Source organism: Gossypium raimondii, chromosome 6 (assembly GCF_025698545.1).
Source record: "Gossypium raimondii isolate GPD5lz chromosome 6, ASM2569854v1, whole genome shotgun sequence".
NCBI classification, from domain to species: Eukaryota; Viridiplantae; Streptophyta; class Magnoliopsida; order Malvales; family Malvaceae; genus Gossypium; species Gossypium raimondii.
This window is the reverse complement of record NC_068570.1, coordinates 18,968,956-18,985,487: the sequence shown is the minus strand read 5'-3', so window position 1 is coordinate 18,985,487 and position 16,532 is coordinate 18,968,956. Positions and strand designations below refer to the sequence as shown.

At 34.6% G+C, this 16,532-nt stretch overlaps 1 protein-coding gene, 1 long non-coding RNA gene and 1 pseudogene across 2 annotated transcripts; 1 reads left to right on the top strand and 2 right to left on the bottom strand.

Moving 5' to 3' along the window:
* Positions 1-6,055: 6,055 nt before the first annotated feature.
* LOC128041869 (uncharacterized) lies at positions 6,056-6,848 on the bottom strand. The gene is made up of 2 exons (XR_008196825.1): positions 6,718-6,848; positions 6,056-6,359 (listed from the first exon to the last, which is right to left on the bottom strand). It is a non-coding gene; the product is annotated as an uncharacterized LOC128041869 (long non-coding RNA).
* Positions 6,746-10,410, top strand: LOC105772733 (receptor-like protein kinase HSL1). Its single transcript, XM_012594151.2, has 2 exons — positions 6,746-9,500; positions 9,611-10,410. Exons 1-2 carry the CDS (start codon positions 6,896-6,898, stop codon positions 10,060-10,062), a joined length of 3,057 nt encoding a protein of 1,018 aa, XP_012449605.1. The 5' UTR covers positions 6,746-6,895; the 3' UTR covers positions 10,063-10,410.
* A 302-nt stretch (positions 10,411-10,712) lies between these two features.
* Positions 10,713-16,293, bottom strand: LOC105772735 (nuclear poly(A) polymerase 4-like; annotated as a pseudogene).
* Positions 16,294-16,532: the final 239 nt, after the last annotated feature.

Genomic DNA, 16,532 nt, shown 5'->3' with positions numbered 1-16,532 from the left:
TCAACAACAATTATTTAAAGGATTAAAATTGAAGAGAAACCAAACTACAATGGATTTTAGTGGGATTTGATGTTATATGTCATTAGTTTAAGTTAATTAAGGATTAAAGCTTAATTAAACATGATTAAGCTAATTAATTATGTTTTATTAATTTTAAACCTAATATGCATATAATGTGATAGTGGGAAAAGATGAAACTTCTTATTCTTCTTCATCTTTCACCACCGTCCACCATTGAAGGGTTTGGGAAGCTTGGTTTTTAACATTCAGTCTTTAATTTCAAGTAAGTCCCTAGCTATTTTTCTTTAATTTTTATAAATTTGAGGTTATGAAAGCTTGAATTAGCTAACCAATGTACTAATTTGTAAAATTTTTAAAGTTTTGAAAGTTTCTATTGTTGAGAATTGAATAAAATTGGTGTGAAATTGTTAAAAATTAAGCATAATTTACAAAAATTACTAATTTATAAGGCTGAATTGCTTGTTTCGTTTCATAGCGACCAAATTGAATAAAATGAAAAAAGGTCATGAATTTCTCGTAAGAATAAAAAAATAGAAGGCCCCTAATGAGTTTTGGTGAAACCAGATTTTAATTTGAAGCTTTAGATTAAAAGTTATGCGAGTCCCGATTTTAGGGACTAAATTGAATAAATTGAAAATTTTACATGAATAGATAATTGTTTATGAATTGGTTGGAATCTAATAATATGTTATATTTTATGACTGTTCGTAGCTAAAGTCAGCAAGGAACCATCGAGAGGGAAAGGAAAAACGAAAGTGGTTTACGAGTAGCCAAAAATTCTAGTTTGTACATTTATGATTTAAGGTATTTTAAATTTATTACATTTTCATGTTATTTGTGTATGGGAGTGTCAAGGTGAGTATTTAGAGATTTATTGAATTATTGAATTGAGCTTGAATATGAATTGTCGCAATAGAGGACTAAATTGAATAAAATAGAAAATAGTATGAATTGTTTGAAATATGTTATGGAATTGAGTGAGAATATGTATTTAATGATATGATATACATATGATATGTTAATGAATTGAATTGTGATGGTGTGTATGATTGATAAATGATATGTGTACTAATTTGAAAATGGAGTTGAATATTGATATCCTATTAACTAGTCGGGTTGAGTTGGATATAGTTGACATGCTATAATATTGGTTTATGTATAGGATTATGCGCTTATACGCCAAGATGCACTTTGTGTGCCAAATATGCACTTTGTGAGCCAGGATGCGTTGTATGCGCTAGTATGCACTTACATGCCAGTTTACCCTATTTCGATTTATCTGGTAATGCACTTTGTGCGCCAGGATGCGTTGTATGCGCTAGTATGCACTTACATGCCAGTTTACCCTATTCTGATTTATCTGGTAATGCACTTCGTTGCCAGTTTGATGTGTTGGTTGGACGATCCAAGTCAAGTTAATAGGGGTTGTAAAATGTAACTTTGTGAATGATACGAATGTGTATAAATTGTTACTATTTGAATGAATTGTACTTAAATGCGAAAGACATGTTGAAATCACACAGCTGAGTATACAAATCAAATGAAATCGAGCCTTGGGGGCTGAAACGGATTCGAACAAGTCAGTAGACTCCAGAAACTAGTGAGTAATCTGATATTAAAAAGTGAATTATGTGTCATAGAATATAAGTTATATGTGGAAAATATTTACATTTGAATGCTTAATGTTGTAATTGGATTGGGATGAAATAACATTTGGTTATATGCATATAAGTACAAAGATTGATGATGATAAGTATAGTAACTAAAAATGTAAGATTAATGATTATATGTGCATAGATATAAATGTATGGAATTGAAATTTTTTTCTAGTGCTTATGTTATATGCTTTGAATTTTAAATGTACCATAGAGCCCTATTGCTCAACGTACGATTTGTTTCGTGCCCAAATGCAAGTGATTCTCGAAGCCCTAGGACTTGAAGTCAGCATCTAGACTACTATTTTTGACCCAACAAAGTTTGTATATTGTGGTTCATTTTGGTCATTTCGTATGTACCTAGGGGTATTTTGGTTTAATGTCTCAAATGGTTAGATTGTCAAGTTGTGATCCTATGTAAATGTTTAAAAATCATTTTGAATGTGTTTTCTAAAGTTGTAATCCTATGTAAATGTTTAATGTCTCAAATGGTTATGAAATGTTATGTGTTTTGGTTGGTTTTTGGAAATATGAATGGTATAAGCTAAATTAATTAGTTGATATTAGAAGTTGGTAATTTGATGGTACCTGAAAGTGCCAATTTTGCACAATTTGTCTTATATGCTTTGGTAGGTGATTGATATGGTAGTATGGAAGGTGTATAAACATGATTTTAGGTCATCCAAACTTGAACCAAGTTGGTTCTTATGAAAATAGTGAGTTATGTTGCAACAACGAACATCTGATGTCACGATAAGAAACAAAGCAAAGTCCATGTGGCGACATCATTGCTCAAGGTCACGAAGAGCCCTAAACAGAGAGTTGTGTCACGACGAGGAACCCTCGGCATCATGATGTCAACCCAAAAATTTAGAATCTTTACAATTTGGTCCTATTTTGACCTAAGGTTAGCAAAAGAGCTTTCGTAAGCTCGTAGAAGACCCGAAAATGATTATGTATCGTTTTATACACTTGTTTTAGTTATATTTGAATGTTTAATGGTTTGTAAATAAATGAGATTTGACATAGTTGCTTCGAAAACGATTGTGAAACATTGTAACTCGAACTCGACAATTAGGTCAAGTAATGGAATGTTACAGCAACTCTAACAATAGGTTTTAACTTCCTTTTAGTATATCCCCAAATTTCCTTGGTATTTGTTTTTCGTTTTTATGCTATGGGAATTATGGATGCTCCGAAACTCTATTGTTTTTGGTAATAACAAACAGGTCGAAAGAGTTATTAAAAGAGCAACTAAAGGAGCAGTGGAATTTTTTGCGTTGGCTTTTCCTGTCGTTCGAAGAAGTGTTCAAAACTTTTTCCCTATTAGTTGGAAACCTCCTAATAAAGGAAATGTTAAACTTAACACTGATGGTTCCTCGCTTGGAAATCTTGGAGTTGCAGGTGCAGGTGCAGGTGCAGGTTCTTTGATATGAGATCATGATGGAACATGGTTGACAAGTTCATTTAAACATATACTCAAAGCTACTAGTGTCGAGGCTAAGCTCTGGGCACTTAGAGATGGTCTTATTTTAGCGTTAGATCTTAGTATATATCTAATCTTTTGTTGTCTCTATCAATTGATGAATGCAAGATGCTCCTTACTACTTTGACTTCTAAAAGTCTAAAACATGTATTTTGAGAAGAGAACAGATGCTCTTGCCCACTTGGGGAGTAACTTTCATTCCTCCACCCCCTCGGATGCTTTATTTGTTGATGATCTATTTTGTATTTGTAATTCACCTCCAAGTACCATCCTTCCTCTTTGGTTTGCGGATGCTAGGGGTGAAACATTGTACCAAACTATTGCTTGACTTTTGTTTACGATATTATGTTCCTTTATTGACCAAAAAAAAAATTAAATATATAAACAAATGTGATACTTATCACACCTTCAACCTATTTATAAAAACTTAAAAAACTCTACAGGTAATTAATGTATAATGATTTAAGACATGACTTCATACTTGATGTTATATTTTGTGCTCCCGTAACAACCGCACAATAACGTTTATCATCCAAGGACAGGACTCAACTTTGCTTTAGCGAGCAATTAATTAATGAGGTCAATTACCACCATCTTCCCTTTCCCATATTTTCCGCTACACGTGAAAACTGTATAAACTTGACTTGGAAATGAGGGCACCCATTTGTACTAAACACATTGATGATATTATTTTCTAGATTGGAATATTGAATAGTTGTGATACTGATGCCTTTCATATTCTTTTCTCCTCTTCTTACATCCATTTTCCACTCATAGCACTTAAATTTCTTATATTCTTCTCTTACTGTAGAAAATAATTTCCAAGTGACCTAACACCTAGAAATTGGGTGAAGGACTTGTGAGTCTTTACTTCTTTTTTTATTATTTTTTCAACATAATTAAAGCCACATGTGACAATGTTATAATTTTGCTTATAATCGTTAATGCATCTTTTAAAAGAATGATACATTCTTATATATGTTAGATTATTTGATATATTGATAAAAGAGTTTTTTTTTAATTTCACATAGAATAAAAAATCATGAGTCATCAATGAATATCTACTATTTAAATCGACATATATAAAATTTTACGTATCAAACAAAAACCTATATATTATATCGAATTGGTTATCGTTATGAGCAATGCATGTGCACAACTTACTGAAAATCTCAATATAATTACTAAAAAAGTTAATATGTGATTTCTCTTGAATTTATCTAAAAATATTTAATTGGTATTTAAATTTATATTTTATCATTCAAGTTTGTACTTTCGTACTAACATCATTAGTTTATGCTAATATGACACTGATGGTCAATCCGATAGTGACACATGGTAGCCTCTCAATATGCCACGCGGCAAACATAAATTTAATAATTAAAAAATATTTAAAATCATATAAATTAATAAAAAAGTATAATTTTTTATATAAAAAATGAACTTGGACAAATGCTTGTTAGATAAATATGAATCTGATCACTCATTTACATTTGTTTAGATTCATTCTAGATGTACTTTTAGTAAGTTTATATTTTTTATTTTTGTAAAATATCAAATTTTAGGTTATTATTTTAAAAATATATAAAAGCATAAAATATTTTGAAATATATATATAAATTTGCAACATATAATATATAAATTAATATATATATATAAATACATAAAAGAAACTAAAAGTATATTTACAATAATTGTCTAGATGCATTTGAATTTGGACAACTATGTATTTAGGTTATTTTTTATAAAATCTTTTAATTTTAAAATTTTTATATTTAAAATTTTGTTTTTTAATTTAGAAATAATATAAATAACCTAATATTTTATAAAATAAAACATTTAAACTTACTAAAATATATATCTAAAATGAATCGAATAAATTAGTAACTATTTGTCTAAATTCATTCTTAATATAAAAAAATATTTTTTATTAATTTATATATTTTTAAAGATTTTTAAAAAGTTAATTTATGTTTATCAATTATAGTTAGTACAAAAGAGGCGAATCTAGGGAGTCTGGCAAGGGCCCTAGCCCCCCTAAAATAGAAAATTTTTATTTAGGCCCTTAAAATTTTTTTTAAAATTTTAAATTAGTAAAGATAAAATTGCACTTTAGCCCCCTCTAAAATTATAAAAATTTAATTTAATCCTTCAAATTTTATAAAGATATAGATTATAAAAAGTTTAAATTTCATTCGCCCTAAAATATTGTTCGACTTCACCCTAAATACAAACTAATTATATTAGTACGAAAGTACCAATCTAAATAATCGAATACAATTTCTCAAAAATAAACTACAAAAATCAAGTCTATTGGCAGCAAACAGATAGTATATGAATTTAAATAACATGATTATCATCATGCATACAATTACTTAATTTATAGAATACAAATTCTTTGTTTAATTCAATGATTACTTAACATCAAATTCAGGCGGACATTAACAAAAGAAAATTATTCAGGCCCACATTCCATTATAATTTAAATATGATTAAAATATATTATAAATCGTTGTATTCTTTATAAATTTAGAATTTAATTATTATATTTTTATTTCAAAGAATTTAAGTTTTCTCTTTTAAAATTTAAAATTTGTCTAATTTTTTATATAGTTAAATTTTTTTATTAAATTTATTAATGTGACATTTTAAATTTAAAAAATCTATAACTAAAAAATATTGTAAGGAACTTAAATTTGATAAAATAATTTTAATTATGTTAACAAATTGTACTTAAATTTTGAAACCTAAAAATAAAATGCTAAATTTTTCAATATAAAAGCATAAAATTAAATTTCAAATTTAGAAATAGTACAAAAATTTATTGCATATTTTGACCTATAGATAATATATATATAAATTTAAATTACAACTAATGGTAGCCAATGGAAAATAAAAGAATGGGTTTTGGTAAAAGTAAGATTCAAACAAAGAAATTAACAAAATAGGAAGTTTCCCGCAAGTTGCCAAATTCTACTTTTATATATATATACATCTTGTTGATCCAAAACTTTTAACGCTTGACTCGCCCACTACTCCATAAAGCTTTTCAACGGCTTGGCCTATGCTTTCGCTTCACTCTTCTGTAGGTTTCACTTTAGTCAAGAAGCAGCGCACCAGTGCAGAGCATGATGGTTGACTGTTCAACCAACTATCTTTTTACCAAAATCCTCGTATATTTGCTACTAATTGCGAAACTGTCATTCAAACAGCGTGAAGACTCAAACATTACGCAAGAGGAGAGAAAGTAAAGACAAATCCACAGTAAATGGATTTATTTATCAAATAAAATATATATACGAAAAATCATTTGTTACACTTCCTGCAGAACTCACAAGCAAAAGCAAGGTCAAAAAGGTAAGTGTCAAAAGTAGAGTAAAAAAATTCAATTAATAAGAGTTCTTTTAGCTCCATTTGTGAGATTAAAACATTTCACAGAAGGAAAAAGAAAAAAAAAAAACCTCGTATATTTAAGTAAGAATGGTTGTAGAGTAAAAGCAATGGCAATCGTAGATAAATGATTAAAATTAATGCGTGTAAAGACCAAACTCTTACCAGTTGCGACCAGAACTGATTCACAGTCTGAAATCTGAACCTGAAAGTCTATACTAAACAGAACCCAAAGCTTGCTTATAAGAGTGAGCCCAGGCAAGGCCATACTCACCCATGAAAGTTAAAAAACCAGCCCTTTTCCAGAAAAAAGGAAAGCAAGTACCTGTCCAATATCCAGAAAATGTCTGTATTATGCTTATCCTTTCTCTTCCTCCTCTTCCTCTCCACGCCCTTCAAAGCCATTTCACAAGACATCAACGCTGAACGAACCCTTCTTCTCAAACTTAAACAACAGCTCGACAATCCACCCTCCATTGGATCCTGGAACTCATCATCCTCACCGTGTGATTGGCCGGAGATCAACTGCACCGCTGGTTCAGTTACTGAAGTTCATCTCCGCGACAAAAACATCACGGTAAGAGTTCCTCCAACGATATGTGGCCTTAAAAACCTCACTGTCCTTGACCTTTGGGACAATTTCATCCCTGGAGAGTTCCCAATCCTTTACAATTGTTCAAAGCTTCAAGTCTTAGACCTTTCTCAAAACTATTTTGTTGGTCCAATCCCTGATGATATTGACCGATTGTCGTCTCTGGTTTACTTGGATATTAGTGGCAACAATTTTTCCGGTAATATTCCACCAAGTATTGGAAGATTACCGGAGTTGAAAGCCTTGTACATATACCGAAATCAGTTCAAGGGAACATTTCCTAAAGAAATTGGAAACTTGGCCAATCTTGAGGTTTTGTATATGGCTTATAACGAGTTTGTCCCCATGAAAATACCACTAGAGTTCGGTCAGATGAGCAAGTTGAAGTACTTATCGATGAGAACAACCAATTTGATTGGTGAAATCCCTGAAAGTTTCAACAATCTTTCCAGTCTACAGCACTTGGACCTAGCTATAAACAATTTGGAAGGCCCCATTCCTAGTATGATGTTCTCCTTGAAGAATTTAACAATTCTTTATCTCTTCCACAATAAGCTGTCCGGTGGGATACCCGAAACCATCGATGCATTGAATCTGATTGAAATCGATCTTTCGGTGAATAACTTGACAGGCTCCATTCCAGAAGACTTCGGAAAGCTGCAGCATTTGGAGTTTCTAAACCTGTTTGCGAATCAGTTAACAGGAGGGATACCAACAGGCATTGGTCGACTTCCTGCCTTGGGTGATTTTCGTGTTTTCCAGAACAGATTGAGCGGAGTCTTGCCACCGGAATTCGGCCTTCACTCAAAGCTTTTAGGATTCGAGGTGTCAGAGAATCAATTCAGTGGCCAACTGCCTGAAAATTTATGCGCTGGTGGTGTCCTACAAGGAGTGGTTGCATTTACAAACAATCTCAGTGGGCAAATACCAGAGTCGCTTGGAAATTGTCCTACTTTGCTCACTGTTCAACTTCACAACAACAAGTTCTCTGGTGAGATTCCCCGACATCTGTGGATGACTTTCAATTTGTCGAGCTTGATGCTAACAAACAATTCCTTTTCGGGCAAACTACCAAGTAGAGTTACATGGAATTTGTCAAGGGTGGAAATCAGTGACAACAAGTTCTCTGGTGAAGTCCCAACCGGAATTGCATCTTGGTCAAATTTGGTCGTCTTTAAAGCGAGCAACAACTTATTTTCGGACAAAATTCCAAAGGAGATAACAGCTCTTTCTCGCCTCGATACTCTGCTTCTCGATGGTAACAATTTTTCCGGTGAACTACCATCTGAAATAATCTCATGGAGATCGTTAACTACATTAGATGTCTCCAATAACAAGCTTTATGGTCAAATCCCTGTTGCGATCGGGTCTTTACCTGATCTGCTGAACTTAGATTTATCTGAAAATCAATTCTCTGGTCAAATTCCTCCTGAAATAGGCAACCTGAAGCTGACTTCACTCAACTTGTCATCCAATCAACTCGTTGGAAGGATTCCCAAGCAGTTAAATAACCTTGTATATGAAAGCAGTTTCCTGAAAAATGCTGATTTATGTGCAGATCATCCAATTCTAAAGCTTCCAGACTGCTATTCCAAACTCCATCAGCCCAAGAGACTGTCATCTAAATACCTTGCCATGATTGTAGCACTTGCCATCCTTGCTTCCACAGTTATCCTTCTATTGACCTTCTTCCTAGTTCAAGACTATAAGAGGAGAAAGCGTCAAGAGTATCTAGCAACATGGAAGTTGACCTCGTTCCAGAGATTGGACTTCACAAAGAGAAACATACTGTCCAACTTGACTGATAACAATCTCATTGGAAGTGGTGGCTCTGGGAAAGTTTATCAAATTGTCATAAGCCATTCAGGCGAATCTGTTGCCGTGAAGAAAATTTGGAATAGTAAAAGAGTGGGTCACAAGCTTGAGAAAGAGTTCTTAGCAGAAGTTGAAATATTGAGCAACATTCGCCATTCCAACATAGTGAAGTTATTATGTTGCATTTCCAGCGAAGATTCAAAGCTGCTGGTATACGAGTATATGGAAAACCAGAGTCTTGATAGATGGCTTCATGGGAATAAAAGAAGCTCAGTGTCAGGGACGAGTTCCGTCCACCATGCTATATTGGACTGGCCAAGAAGGTTGCAAATTGCGGTTGGAGCTGCTCAGGGGCTATGCTACATGCACCATGAGTGCCTTACACCAATCATCCATCGTGATGTGAAGTCTAGCAATATCTTGTTGGACTCTGAATTCAATGCAAAAATTGCAGATTTTGGACTTGCTAAGATGCTAACTAGGCATGCAAGTTCTCAAACAATGTCAGCAATTGCAGGGTCCTTCGGTTACCTCGCCCCAGGTAAAAGCACTTAAAATCATTACTGTTGTCCCCTTACGAATCTCAACTATCTTTTGAATCAGAAAGATTGCAGCATCCCTTTAACACAAAGTTGTTATTTGACATTGCAGAGTATGCATATACAACAAAAGTGAATGCAAAGGTTGATGTTTACAGCTTTGGAGTGGTACTGCTGGAATTGGTGACAGGAAGAAAAGCCAACAACATAGACGAGAATATGAGCTTGGTAGAATGGGCATGGCAGCACTTCTCAGAGGATAAGCCAATAGATCAAATACTTGATCCAGAGGTCAAAGAACCATCCTACATGGAGGAAATGATACTGGTATACAAAGTAGGAATCCTCTGTACACATGCATCACCTTCTACCAGGCCTTCCATGAATGAAGTTTCGAATATCCTTCGTAGCTGTTGTCTTCCTGATGGTCATGCAGCCAAAAAAGTGGGAAGTGAATTTGAAGTAGCTCAACGTCTAGGCAGAGACACTGATGCTTATTTTTCCAGTTACAAGCACAGTAAGAAGGGATCCGAGGAAGATGACAGCATGATTTATGTCGTCTGAATCTACAGATAGCAACGGTGACCCTAAAGTGGAAAACATCATTGCAATATGGACAACAATGTCAACAGGATTCAGAAGAGTAAAAAAGCAAGCCTTGCTCGTTTATTTTAACACTTCTTAAGGATTAACATGGGAACGTCTGCTGAATATACTAGGCAAGGGAAAAAAACTCCTTGGTAATCTAGCTGCAAATAGCTTTCTGTATGTGAGAGAGATGAGTTTACCAACTAGAAAGAAAGCATCGAATTGTATTATTAGGTATCAACTGTGTACAAAGGATTAACCAAAGTTGCAAAAAATAAAATAAAAATAAATGATACAGTGCTCTGCCATTATGATATTATACAATTCCTCGATTAATAATACTTGATTCATAAATAGAGCAAAAACCGACTGCCACCACATACGAGTGTTTAAAATTGAGATAGCAGCCATTCAAAGCACCAGCATTCTTAGCTTCATGGCTCCTCCAATCTAAAACCACAGAGCAAAACAGGCAATCTATGCAAGCAATTAAAGGAACACTTACTGAGGCACCGGCCTTACTCCTTTGGTAACAACTCTCCACATGCATCATCTACAACACATTATGTCATTGACTTCAAACTCGACCTGCTAAAAATGATTTAAAAAAAATAAGCGTAAAGAGATCATAATTTGCATAAACAAAACAGAATTTCCATAAGCACATGCCTGACCATTGGCTTCTGTGAAGTTACAGACCTAGCTCCATCTTGAGAACGTACAACCTTTCCAACTGGGATATTTTGCTATAAAATAAAATAAGATCAATAGGCCAATTAGTTACCCAAAAATAGTCTATGGATATTTAAGAAATAAGAGGGAGGGTCAAGTATCTGAGCCTGTAGACAATAAACATAGTCAGGATCTTAAGCACAATCACTGGAAACATAGCCCGAATGATGGTGGTAAAGGGCCGGCCACCACATACGTACAAGTTAGGAGATTGGCGGGGAAAAATTAACATTAATTAAAAGAAATTAGAGAAGACAACTAGACAATCACAATGATTACATGAAAATGCTGAAAGATTTCCTAAAAGAAGAACACAACAGAGTCATAAGATCCTCAAAGTCATCAAAAATAAAGATTTTATTCCCACACCATTAAACATCAAGTTATGACCAGTTCCTTAATTAAAAGAAATTAGGGAAGACAACTAGACAATCGCAATGATCACATGAAAATGCTCAAAGATTTCCTAAAAGAAGAACACAACAGAGTCATAAGATCCTGAAAGTCATCTGAAATGAAGATTTTATTCCCACACCATTAAACATCAAGTTATGACCATTTCCTTACTCAATACTTCATTTCTCAAGAACAATATACAAAAATACAGATTAAAAACACAATGACCCAACTATACAGAACAAGACAAGCAACAAAGAAGGTAACCGAAACAGAAAACAAAACAGTATGAGAAGCAGCTACTACAAAGTAGATGATTAAAAACATTAAGTAACTTAAGTCCAAAAGTAAGATTCAAAACCTTCAATTCTTCAGACAAACAATTTTGGAGAACACCATTTGCATTTGGATGTCCGTAACCAGAAGTGAATCTAAATCTGCAATGCAGACACCACCACCCTGCAAAGATCCCCGACTCTCACTATCTCCATAACTTCCAGTATTCTCGCTGCCATTCGCTACAATCTTTTAACCAAATACCTCAAACAAAGAAATTCACCACGCAATTGAGGCTCTGCACATTGGAACTTCACCCATATACACTTTCAGCAGTTTCTACTACTGCTGTTTTATTACACAATTTGACCGCCTCTTGATCAACCCCAACACCACCTCCTTTCCAGTTTAATTTTTTCCTGGAAAATCCAGTCTCTAAATCATCCATGTAAGCTAATGCCAAATCCTCAATTTTCTCTTGATACAAGCTACTCTTGCATGTCTCCCTTGTTTCAGAATTAGGAACTTCACATGCAGTAAGGAACTCCTGCCTAAGAACAGGTTCACCCATCTGTTCAGCAGGCTCTGCATTTCTAACTACTGGCAAATTATCGACATTTAAAGAAGGCTGCCCGCGTATGGTGAGGGACCCTGGACTATCAGTTCTAGCCCGCAGAATGGTAATCTCAACATTTCTTTCTTTACTGTCTAACAGCCCACTAGACAGGCTATCAACAGAATTTCCATCAACATCCCCACATCTTTGGTGATCTGGTTTAACTGGTTGACCAATACTAATATGAGATGTTCCACCAGATCCCCTTGTACTACTTTCTAGAGAAACGGACTCCAACCTCTGGGGGCTAATAGAGGCCCGCTTCTCAGGTTTGTCCAATTTTTTGTCAACTGTTTCATTGACATGTTTTCTCTTAATTTGTCTTTCTGCAGACCCTGACCGTGACCTTGTGACAACTTCACAAGTTTTTCCACTATGCTGGTTTGGATGCCTCGATGGTCGAGGCCGTCTATATCCATCAGGGAAAACAAAGCCAGGAAGCTGCTTTCTACGAACATGATAAACATAAATATCCATTCCCGGTTTCCAATACAGGTAAATACTTATCTCCTGTCTGAACTCATCAACTGTTCCACGTATGTCAAATTGTTGACCTTCTTGACCAATCACTCCCACTTTCCTCTGCAAGCCCATGAAGAATGCACAATGTGCAAACTGCTTGGATGTATCTACATGCTCATTTGGGTAAGGATGACACTGCAACATTCCATTTGTGTCCCGCTCTATCTGCAGAGTGACATAGAAACCATGAGAAAAAAAAAATATTCACTGCACTGAATTATTATCTTAAAAGTCATAAAAAGGAAAATTTAGCCCAGACATCAAAGCTCGATAGAGTACTCCTCCACTGGCGAAGTTAATGTTTACCTTCAAGGTGAGCTGCCTAAGCCGTGATCCCATCCAGCCTTTCCATACCAGCAAATCATTGGCATCTGCTGAAACTATGTCAACTTGTAGATAATTTTTGTATGCCTCAAAGAAAAGATAAGGTTCAAACAAAGCATCCCATTGAGCTTTGTTTAGCTCAATCTCCTACATAATAACAAAAATATTAAGATGAGTCATCAATAGTTCAAGCCTCAATGCAGGCAGCAAGACCTTAATACGATATCCTTGTATAATCTCACCTCACATATCTTATTACCATATTGGAACTGCTCAATCATAACACAAAGGGTGCTTATAGTGACATTGTAACTGGAGTTCATGCAAGGGTATGCTGGAGTTATTATTGGCATATGATGAAACCGGTCACGAGGATTCTTCCAAGGATCCCAGACAGGAAATCCAAGTTCATCCTCTTCTATTGAGCACAACATAACAGGGTTCAGCCACCTCCACCGAGTATATACTCTAAAAAATCGAGAAACCAGCATACTAGGTATTGCATTGGGATAAAGCTGGCACACCGTGCGACTAGAAGAGCCCAGTTTACACCTCCTAGAAATCCTTAAACCTATAAACAAGTAAAAACAGAAAAATAAAATAAAACATGATACGGAAGCAAAAAAGCCAGTGAAAAGGAAATCAATAACTACCAATCTTACATTGGAATAAATGCAACGCCTTTTGGCCCAGAACTTCAGACATCTAAGCGTCATGCGAAAGTGCTATAATTATACAATGGATTAGAAGTGTGCAAAATGAGAAAATTAATAAAAATAAAACAAGTGGAGGTCAACACACAATACTCACCTCAACATTTGGAACAAGTTTTAAGGATTTGATTAGCAACCCTGCACCCATTAAGACTTCGAACAGTTTGCTCATCAACATTAAGCAGAACAGAGCCTTGTGAGATATCAAGATCTTGTTGATTAGTTCAAAAAAGAACATAGATATCAAAATTGAGAGCAACTAAACATGCACTGCAAATGTAACATTCATATAACTAGTAACAGAACATTATGGAATTTCTATATTGGTCGGTCCCTTCAGCAAATGTAACATTCAAGAGTCAAGTCCTGACCATAAATTCAGTTAAAACACTCCAAGACCCATCCAACTGCTGGTCAAATTCATTTTGAACCCAAACTTATAAATTGTCTAAATACAGTAGAAGGCACTTTTGCTTATTGAAACCATTGAGGAAAAAACCGAGGGGGCCACTAAAAGAACTCCTATATTTGGAGGTATCTATGAGTTGCAAAAGGTCAGATATGACAATTTTGCCAATTACTTAATAAGAATAATGTGCTGTTTCAAACAAAAGAATACCAGATAGGCATACTGCCTTATGCTTAAAATTGCCTATCAGTTATTATAAAACAAATAGGTTGACAACATATCAAGAAAACCAAGAAAGATTTCTTTATCAGAGAATAGCTCGTACCACCTGCAATGTGTAGATAAAATCATTCTTGGCCTTCACTTAAGCATTAAGAGATGCAATGCAGCAGTAACATAGACACATGTAAATGGAAAAAATCATCAAATGGAATACAAACTTACATCTGGAACAACCAAAAGAGAAATACTTGCATAAAGAAGATCAATTGATATCCCTTGGAACTTAAATTTCATTACTGGGACATAAGCATCTGGAACGGGTTGAAGTTCAGTAACTTCTTCCATTTCAGCCAAAATATCACGCAAAATGATGAAGAAATCTTCCTAGCAAAGTTCAAATTAATATTAGTCAAACTCGAACTACACCCCGCCAAACTTAGTTGAAGGTGCAACTCTTTTTTCTTTGTTTTTTTAAAAAAAGCAGATAAAAAACACCTCACGGTTCACATAAGATGGCCCAACACACAGAGTGTCTATGTCAGCCCCAGGTCCATGCACCTAATCAAAATATGAATTGTTGCTTAGCATATGACTATCAAAGATCGATTAAACTTGTGACACGCAAATCAAAACAATCCAAACAGAATTAACATCAATGGCAGTTGGCAGAGCAACAGACGAAGTACATGCCCACAGAGAAACCTTAATAATTCTAGAGTTTCTACAAACGCCAAGCAATGCCAGAAAGAATATGAGTTAACGAAATAGTAGACTTCAGAGAGAATTAGAGTTCATACTTACCCCTAAACGGTAAGATCCAAAAGTGAAAATGACAGCATTTGCTTCTTCCACCATCTGATCCGTGTAGCCCTTTTTGACGTGTTAATTGCTTTACCCAACTTTTTACAATCTATAAGGAAAATAATTCACTTTTTTCAGAACTACACCAAAATATGAGATTCGGTCAAAACACCTAAACTTCAGAACAAAAAAAAGAGATCAAACATCTTTAACTGAACAATATGCTAAAGCCATCTGCAGTGCATTTCTCTTTCATAATTAGTTTATTTCTCGGCAAATGTTTTTTCCCTGAAAGATATACCAAAATAATTAATAGAAATGAAAGATTTATATCACCGTGCAATCACCATAACGTGCAAACCAACTAGGTGCTTAGTAATTATATGAAAAACATGAACCAATAGTCCCAAAACAGCAACGTACAAACACTATTTACATTTTTCTTCCTCTAATGGCAACAAGCAAACTTCAATTATTAGCTAATTACCTCGGTGATATGGCCAAGAACCTCTTTCCTTTTCGAAGATCCTTCTTTGCTCTCGTAAAGCCCAGACTCTATCAAAAACTGCAGAAATAAAGAACAACTCGTGAATTAAATATCATTAAAACTATGCAATCCTTAAACACACATACACACACGAGATTACCTTCTCCAATTCCGTATTCCGTTGAATATCAACCTCAACAGGCCCCGCAAGGGATATTGGTTTTGTGATTCCATGCTTCTTCACAGACCGTGGTTGCTGCGGCGAAGATCCGTTAGGGCTCCGAGTATCCATCGGTTTCAGAAGTTAACAAACCCAATAAACGACACCGAATAAAAAGAAAGCTTGAAGTTAACGCCCAGTAAACTCAAGCAAGCGCAATGGGAATCAAACAAATTTAACAAACATGAGCTAATGAAGTTTATGTTATAAACCAAAATATTTGAAAGGTTGAAAATTTTGTCTTTTTTTTTTTCAGATGCGATTTTAAACAAGAAAGAACAAACGGAGAAAAGACCGGAACCCTAATTCGTTGAATGGTAGGAAAACAGTTTGGGAGGTTCAACGAAGAAGGCCAAACACGGAATTTCAAGGAATACAGTAGCAGATCTAAACTCGAAATTCAATAAGAGTGCACAAAGACGAAAGAAAGACCAAAGACCGAGACCGCGAAGGAAAAGCTGGAGGAAATTGAGCGTTGCGTTTGGTAGGGTTTATCCGTTTATGTTGTTTTGCCTTTTTCCCCACTGCACCGTAATTAGATTAAGGTTTAACTGCAAACTTGGTCCTCAAACTATCATTTTCCTCTCATTTTACCCCAAAATAAGAAACCGCTAGTCAGTTGTAACATTATTAGACTAAGGTTTAAATGAAAAATTGATCCTCAAATTATACCCCTTTTCTCTTAGGCACCTCAAAATATATTGAGGGCAAATTTTACATTTTTGTTC